This window comes from Capsella rubella, unplaced genomic scaffold (genome assembly GCF_000375325.1).
Source record: "Capsella rubella cultivar Monte Gargano unplaced genomic scaffold, Caprub1_0 scaffold_1, whole genome shotgun sequence".
NCBI lineage: Eukaryota > Viridiplantae > Streptophyta > Magnoliopsida > Brassicales > Brassicaceae > Capsella > Capsella rubella.
This window is the reverse complement of record NW_006238923.1, coordinates 7,921,597-7,931,041: the sequence shown is the minus strand read 5'-3', so window position 1 is coordinate 7,931,041 and position 9,445 is coordinate 7,921,597. Positions and strand designations below refer to the sequence as shown.

The 9,445-nt window shown below is 31.0% G+C and overlaps 1 protein-coding gene across 1 annotated transcript; it reads left to right on the top strand.

Moving 5' to 3' along the window:
- Positions 1 to 6,013: 6,013 nt before the first annotated feature.
- Positions 6,014 to 8,272, top strand: LOC17898543 (transcription factor bHLH94). Its single transcript, XM_006304920.2, has 3 exons — positions 6,014 to 6,531; positions 6,948 to 7,349; positions 8,040 to 8,272. Exons 1-3 carry the CDS (start codon positions 6,079 to 6,081, stop codon positions 8,124 to 8,126), a joined length of 942 nt encoding a protein of 313 aa, XP_006304982.1. The 5' UTR covers positions 6,014 to 6,078; the 3' UTR covers positions 8,127 to 8,272.
- The last annotated feature ends 1,173 nt before the right edge of the window (positions 8,273 to 9,445 follow it).

The window sequence follows — 9,445 nt, the reverse complement described above, 5'->3', positions numbered from 1 at the left end:
TACAAGTGGACACCAATTTTAAATTAAGAAATTGTAATTTTAAAATATATGATTCTGAATCCATCGAAATCCATATTAGCAAAAGTTTAAACTAGTAAAAACACATGGTAAGAACCATTTTATCAAGTTTAAAGTACATATCCCAAAAAAAAAAACTTACAAATACAAAATTCACATATTTTATATTTACAATAAGTCAATATATGGTACATACACACACGATATTTATTAAGACAAATAATTGAAGTGTGTTTTTCTTCTATGCACAAAAAAATAATTGAACTGTAATATAGAGTTATTGGATGCTGTTCAGCTATGGAAATGGAACCCTACAAATCTATTTGCATAGTTACAGATGTACCATTTCCTTTGTTTTGTGTTTTCTAATAAAATGATGTACCATTGCTATTTTAAAAACAACGTGTATATATATATAGAGTGTGTATAGTGTTGAAAGCCTAGCTATTTGAATAGAATACATATAACTCAATCATTCACTACTTGACCCAATCTCGTACTTTGTTTTTGTATATAAGAGGCACGTAAGATCGATCCTACGCATTTGTTTTTCAATAAGACAGCTAAGCTATTTTTATGTAAATTTAACTTCATCACTTGTCGACTAAATATTTTTCCATTGTGTATATATTTATAAACCGGGATAGACATAGACCAGTTCAATCATATCACATCACCAATCTCTATGACAATGTTTATATTTCTGACATCATACTTAAGTATGAAAAGTTGAATAATGTGCTCAAAACCTTGATTGCGATTTGGCTGAACAACCTATTTGAATAATGTGTTTGTTGAAACTTTGAATGTGCGTATTTTGTAATCGGCTTTTGAATTATGTGATTAATATACCATATATAGTTATATATAAACAATATAAGTCTGCGCTTTGATATCATATATATTTGCATATTCTGCTGATCATATTTAATTAGAATTTTAAAACTTGTTGTAGCATACCTTACAATTAGTACTAGTCAAAATCTTGTTAGAAAGTTGAGACTCGTATTACACTGATACTATATACGTATAATCACAATTATACAAGTATGATAAAAGTAATTAGGTCAGATTGTAGTAGGGAGTGTGACAAGGCAGAGACGAAGAGTGAAAAAATAAGAAAAGGTAATCATAAAAAATGAGAAGTAACGTATAAAAATGTGTTGGAAGCGAATCTTTGAAGTCCCCGAGTCGCTCCAACTGCAAACTTTCAAACATTTCACAGAATTTTAGGTACCAACATCCCCGGTTTTCTCGGGAAACTCAATTACATCCAAAAAAAAAAAACTTTGGTTGTTAATTAATTAGTAAAAAATGTTTTAAAATATGATTATATTCTCGATCGGATTAGAAATATAATACGATTTTTAATGTCATGTTTTGGATAGGAACTGGAAATAACCAAAAAAAAAAAAAATTGATTTTAATTGCGTATACACAAACAAGCCTATATCAGACTCTTTTGCAAACGCGTTAGATGTTTTTGGGGGTCGGCACGAATGTCATTATTATCCTAATTATTGCATTAGTTTTGTCTTTTATCATTATGAACCGCAGCTTAGTTTTTGTCAGTTTTCAAGATTTTTATCATCTTAAAATTGTCATTATACTAGATGGTATTATCAAATGAATTGAATCTAACTGTTTTTTTTTTCTTTCTCTTTTATGTGTGTGTCTGTGGGGTTTAAACAGTTAAATGGTTCATATTCATTCGTTTGTAGTACAAGTGCCATCATTATATAAATTTTAGGGGGTTAGTATTTAGTTTCAGTTTTTGTTATACTGTAATTGTGACGTCTATTGGAAATTCAACATTATATATCGTAAAGAGAGATGTATATAGTGAAAAAGGCAGAACAAGATGTGACCGACGATCTAATACCCATCGTAATCTGTTTTTAATAATTATTAGATGGGCTAAAAGCCTAAAACTAATTAGTTTTTAATAACATGAGAATCTCATAAGGAATTGATCCGGACATAGTACACGATATACATATCTCATTTTAGAATTTCAGGCAGCGGGATTTACGGTTAAACCACATGCTAATGTCCCTTTACCACTTAAGGAATTTTTATTTTTAAAACCTAGAACGACAAAGCTGGTGTTTATTAGGATATCCTTAGTTGTAAACTACACCCTTTTTATTTTATTCTATTACTTTCAAAAGGCTAATTTCGTCATTACTAGCTAATTATATTTACTGCAAAATTAGAAATTCAAGAATTCAAGCAGGAATTTATAAAGTAATGAACAATTTTTTTTTAATTGTTCTACACTTGTACTTGATATATATATATATATTTTTTTTTGGGACAAAGTACTTGATATTAAGATTCAACTTTTCTTAGTAGTTCCGAAGTTTAGAGTTGTTGAGAGCAAGAGTTGGAGTTGGAGCTGTTTGTTGTGTGTGTTCCCTCTTTGTACCAAAACAGTAATTTTTGAATTGAAACGTTGAAAATGTGTTAGTGTTTTCATTAAATAACTAAAGGCAATAAAGATTTGCTTTGGTCTCCTATTTCAGTAAAAATGTAAATGTACATAGATGTTCATACACAGTTTTGCTTGAAACCTATACATAGTTAAGCTTGTTTGTATTATAAAAGTTAATATATAGAGTATGTGACCGAGAACCAGTGAAAAGATCTTGCAAATTTCTCTTTTAAAATATACAAACCATGAACCAATAATAGAGAAGAGAAATATGAGAGTGTCTATACTGACAACAACAGTAATAATTAATTAAAATTATGAATCCTTTACTAAGACCAAAAAGAGTTGTCACAATCCGACGAAGTTGTGGCCAGAGCATCAAGATTCACGAATCATGTACTAAACACGTATTGTTACATTTTTTAATATGTTAATGTAAATACAATAGACATGAAATGAGAACTATAGAAGAGTGTATGTTTGAATACATTACGACAACGAAAAACCTGCAACCTGTTGCGCGAAAGTTATATTACTGTATTCTCTCAGTTACCCCTGTCTTTTTTTTTCTATACAAAATCTATGATTTTTCTATTTTTTGTTTGTTTGTATAAAGTTTACATTTCGATCGGCTAATATATAAAACCATAGTAGACTTCTGGCTGTGGCTAGAGAAATTTAATTTGTAATATGCATGTTTAGTGATAAATTGCAACATTATTTGCTTATAATAAAGTTCTAATAAAATAGTATAGAACAGTTTTACGAATTTTTGTTGGAATTTCAAAACTAAAATATAAAAAAGTCTGTATTTTTTAATTGTTAAAGGACACGTAGTTGTCCTTGGGTCAAAAACTAATTGTTTTTTGTCAACTGTCAAAATTAATTGTTGTATATCATTAGAGAATTAATTAGACTATAATGAATGTGAAATGAAAGATAATGAATTGCAAAATACATTACTTAATGACAGTTGCACTCACTAGTAGAGTTATATAAAATTTCTTGTATATAAAGAAACCTATACTATTTTAAGTCTTACGTAGACGAGAAAATATTACTAAACCAAAGATCCCGGAAATACATTGAACAATCAAGAAAAAGCCAATAACATCTAAGAAATAAGTGGATTCCTACCATAAATTTATAATGATATAAAGGAGACATGTATATATATTAAGGCATAGCAACAGCGACATTTTGATTAAATAATCAAACCAGGTAATAATGGTTTAATATGTATATTACAGATAGTAATTTTAGCACGTTAGAATTGATACAGTATGTAAATTAATTTATAAGTTTGGTATATGTAATTTAATCCAGTTTAATTGGTTTTGATGAAAGTATATGAAAACAAAAAAGAAGAAAAAAGCTAACAGTGATTGGGGAAATGATGCATGAGAAAACAAGCCCATTGGAAAACTGAAAGCTGTGTTCTTGGGAAAGTACTTGAGAGACAAGAAATGAGAAGCTTGTGAGGATACATGGACTCTTCTGGACGTATGCTCATGGCTTCTCCTCTCATTTTTTCAGAAAACAAAAAAGAACAAAATGTTTTTAAACGTCTACATCAAAATCAACACGATCTGAATAAATGCATTCGTGTGAAATATTGACATGTTAAATGATGATCAAAGATGATTAAAAAGTAGTAATCACAAAGGATGAACATCGGAACAAAGTTTTAGATAGTAATTAACCAAAAAACACTGTATTTAGTTAAATAATTGAACTTGTTTTGATATGTATATAACATTAGGTACACGGATTCAAAGGAGAGACAAGATTACTATAGCTTATATATTTAATTTATTTCAAGTGCATCCAACAAGATTCTTGTATCATTCATGAATAATTTTGTCCTCAAGTTTTATGTTCACATTTGATTTCCCTTATATTTTCGGCAAATTGGTTCAGATTTTAAGATCCCAAGTGTCCGACCAAATTTGATTACAAAACGCAGCCTAGTCACATCTATCTAATTCTTTAAGTTTTCTTTTTATATTATAATTGGACTATAACTATTATAAATTCCCAGAGTGATTAGAACAGAATAATCAAAAAGATGCCATCTAATTTAAATACATAAAATTTTGTTTTTGATATGGAAATTAGAAAAAACTTTTAAATTACATAACTAGTGCCATCATTTTCTTACATGTCAAGTGGTGATATCTCCATTTAAATATTTCTTATAACATAACGAAACAAATTCGTTAAACCTGACATAAAGTGATACCCACCGGCCAAAATAAATCTTCTTTTGGTTTTCTGATATACTTTTTTTTGTAGATCTTTAAGTTTAACAGGATACTAATACCGTAATACGCCATATATTTTATATGAAATACATTATTTTGTTTTGAGTTAAATCGAACATGAGTGTAACTTTTTTTTTAACACAGAACATGAGTGTAACTAGACAACCCAAGCCTGCAAACAGATTCTTTGGTCTTGTGGACCGGTCTACTACTATTCCACGTGCGAACTTGCCCTCTCTATGTATACATGTATCGGTATCTCTCTATGTATCTCTAAACAGTAATTAGTAACCATAAACTCAAAGCTGATTAATGGATCTGATTCCATGCAAATGCATATATATTTTAAGATAGTCTCTGGTACAGTAGAAATGTAGAATTCTAAACCGAAAATTGGTATAAACTACAAAGTGTAATATGCGAACTTCGAAGCCGTAACATAATATAAAAATTCAAATAATTTTATTTTTATAGCATAGAATGCCTTAGATATTATTTTGTCCAAATCTTTTCGTTTTATGTTATCATATAGCTAGCTACTATAACCAAAGAGTGCAAAAAACTAGTATAGAATTGCACGTCTTAATTTTTTTTGGAGAAAACGTTGATCCGAAAAATGACATATTACACTAACGGACTATGCTTTTTATTGATGTTCTGCCATATTTAGAATCTTAATTAGTTTAGGCGTCACCATCTCTGTACATAATTTTTGAGATTTTAACTGGTTATGTATGTACTTTTTTTTTTTCACTCGCATGCACGTCAATACATATGATCACTTCCCACTATATCAGCTTTTTTCAGATTAACTTTTCTATGGAAACAATTCATGAACGATATTTTTCAAACGTCTAACTTATTATGATCATGTTATTTCCATATTAGGATTGTTACAATTGTACGCTTTGGGAGCTTTAATTTTGGGTCAACTGTTCTGAGTTTTCTAAGAAAAATATAATAATTAGCCTTATAGCCTCACAAAGCTTCTCTCAAGAGTCCCCCAATAAATAAACACACCATTACTTTGTTTGATCTTCATATTTTGTTTTTGTTTTTGTTAAAGATTCACTTTCCTATTCTTCTTCCTTCATCATGCCGGTGAGTTTTTGAGAGTTTAATATTTTTGTATAACGATTTAAAAAGAGAATCTTCAAATAATTAAAACCAAGGTTAGTTTCCTTTAGTGGGCTTAACCCTTTTTGCCTTTATTTCCCTCTCGAGACAAAAAGGAGAGCGACAAACACTTCCTGTCTTAATTTTTGTTTTCTCTCCTTCTCTCTTCCTCTCTCTCAGATTTTTCAAATCCCTTTTCTTGAATATATCTTTTTCATCACTCTCCGGCTAGAAACAAAAACAAAAATGCCCTTAGAGGCTATCGTATACCCGCAAGATCCATTCGGATACCTCTCCAACTGCAAAGATTTTATGATGTTCCACGACTGCTTGTACCCTCAAGAAGAAGAAGTAGCTCAAGATACGAAGCATAACATTGACAAGTCAGGGCAAGAACAGAGTTTTCATGTACTGGAACAACAAGGTAAAGAGGAAGATCGTCAATGGCGAGACTATCATCAGTATCCTTTATTAATCCCTTCATTGGAAGAAGAGCTTGGTCTCCCCGCCAATGATGTGGAGAATCATCCCCCTCTACAGCAGCGGAGGAAGAGGAGGAGGACGAGAAACAGCAAGAACAAGGAAGAGATCGAGAACCAAAGAATGACTCATATAGCCGTCGAGAGAAATCGTCGGAAACAGATGAACGAGTACCTCGCCGTGCTCCGTTCTCTCATGCCCTCGTCCTACGCTCAAAGGGTAATTTACTCATTCAGTCCTCATTGACTTCAATTGTGTCTTTGTTTTGCTTCATTGGCTTAGGTACACAGTTTAGCGTGTTTGAGGCTTCTTTAAACTATGAGAGTATATTGATGTTTTTAATACAATTTATTAACAAGAAAATCCACCGTAAACGTATTATGGGTTTATATATTCATACTAATAGTTTCTGTTACATATTTTATTTATATTTTTATATGAATAATGTGACACCAGAAACTAGAATCGATATGATTTAGAATTTTTTGGGATATTTTAATACAATTTCTTAATAAATTTGTATACAACTAAGGTGACACGTGTTTATACGTACACACATTACATTTAAAGATTTCTCAATCTTTTTATGAACTACACACATATTTATCTGATTTGAACGTGTTTTGGTGGTAAAGGGAGATCAAGCGTCGATAGTAGGAGGAGCTATAAACTACGTGAAAGAGCTAGAGCATATCTTACAATCTATGGGGACTAAGAGAACCACGACCACGTCCACGACCCATGATGTAGAAGGAGCCACGACTAGCACTAGCTCGTTGGTGAGTCCCTTCTCAGATTTCTTCAGCTTCCCTCAGTTTTCTACAAAGTCATCAGAAGTTCCGGCAGAAAGCTCATCTTCATCGGCGGATATAGAGGTGACGGTGGCGGAAACCCACGCGAACATCAAGATAATGGCGAAGAAGAAACCAAGGCAGCTTATCAAACTCGTAGCTTCTTTACAAAGCTTAAAGCTCACTCTTCTTCATCTCAATGTTACCACTCACCACAACTCCATTCTCTACTCCATCAGCGTCAAGGTACGATACATTTTCAACTTCTCTCATCATTACTTTGTTTTGCTTTTGGGGTATAATCATGAGATTAAAGTGATTAATGACTGTGTGGTGCATATGGTTTCACTTTGTTGATTTATTTTTTGTCTCATATTGTTGGGGGGGGGAAAGAAATTGGATTAGTACTAGTTATAGTTGTGTCTGGGCTTTAAAAAGGTTGTGCGAGTAAAAATTAAAATCATTCTCTTTGTTTTTGCTTACTTCCTTTGGGTACACTTTGGGGCATGGGGCCTCAATAGTTGTGGGTCAAACTCATAATCATCATTTTATTTATTTTTCTTTCAAGACATAAAAATTGCGTATCTTATTAATTGGGTACCTGTAAGAATCAGGGGACCAACCTAAAAAAAACAAAACACCAATATGTGTGTATCTCTCCTATATAGTATACGTGGTGTTAGTGTTGGTGTTGTATACTACTGTGGATATATGTTTAGTGGTCATAGAGTTGTAGATGAAATATGTACGGACAAGGAAGTGAGGCCACCACCACTTGTTTCAGTTTCAGGAGATATTCATAAGTCCATTTTTAAGCGAATTGATATTTTATAACGAAATTTACATACGTCCTTATTTTATTTTTTTTGTCAGTTTCAACCTTTTTGAAGAATCTTTATAAATATGTTTAGCTTTGTTTTATAATGGTTGGTTCAGGTTGAAGAAGGAAGCCAACTGAATACCGTGGACGACATCGCAACAGCTTTAAATCAAACCATAATGAGGATTCAAGAAGAGTCATAGTTTTTAGCAAATAATAGATTAATATTCATTAGTTTTTTTTTTAATGTTTCCTTTCTCTTTATAAATAACTAAAACAAAATTTCTAATTCGTGTATTTTTTTTTGTTTTTTCACTGTTTCTCTTAATATAAGTTGCATTTTTGTCTCCTGTAATGAATCAATTGTCATAAAATCATAAGGGTGAAAGAAGAAAAAAGGTTTAAGTCGGTAAGTAGGTGACACTGAGCGCTAATAGCCGTTAGGCCTAATAGATGTATTCTACGCTAAATGTACTTCGCAATGTTCTTTAGGGTTGTGTCATTTGTGTTCTGTATATTGATATATATATATAAAATAAAGTAAAAAATCAAAAGTGCAATGATTAAGTTATGGATCTATTTCCAAAAGGAATTCGTCTTTTTTTCTAGAACTTTTAAAGTTTGTGGGTTCAACTTTGAACCCTTTGATCACTAATAATTTTAGCATGTACATTCGGATTTTGAATACAAACAAATTCTATTTATCTAGAAACCCAAACATTTTAAAGTTATTTGTTTTGATATATGTAGGTTGCACTTTGCATCTTTACAGAAAAAAACATTTAGCCGACCATAACACACATGTATAACTAACTATTCGTAGAAAAATAAAAAAACCAAATTCACCTCGATATATGAACCATATGATGGACAACATAGAAACCCACTGAAACCCTCCAAAGCTCAAAGTAAATATCTTTGATATACATAGTTTTGTACAGTTTAACTTCAAAGTTCAAAACCTTATATCTAAAGTGGATGATAATCCTCAATATCTAAAATGTAATTATCCAACATAAACATATCTAAGCTAATAATATGATATCAACAAATTTCGAAGAAAATACCAAAAAGCTACGTTTTAATTAAACAAAACAGAACGGAAAACTAATTTGATCGTTCCAAACCAAAGTAATTATTATTAATCAAAATTGAAAACTAGTTCGTAATAGAGTACATGACTTCACAAATTCGTAATAGAGTACATAGTATATGTATATATATGATGTAAAAGCAAAGGGATAAAAAAAAAAAAGAACAAACTTTCTTACGTAATTTTTTGTGTAGTTAAATTGGAACGCCAAATCAGCGGTACGTGGGATTCATGGTAGAAGAGAGATGATGATCATTGTCTTATCATGAAGACTCATCAAAGAAATTTTTGGAGACTCAATAGATAAAAAGGAAAAAAAAAAGAAAAGAAAAAGTAAAGGCTATGATGAATTTTGTTTTTGACCTAGCCTATAGATATATATGATTCAAACATCTTTATGTGTGAAAAGCTTTTCACTATATCTGAATA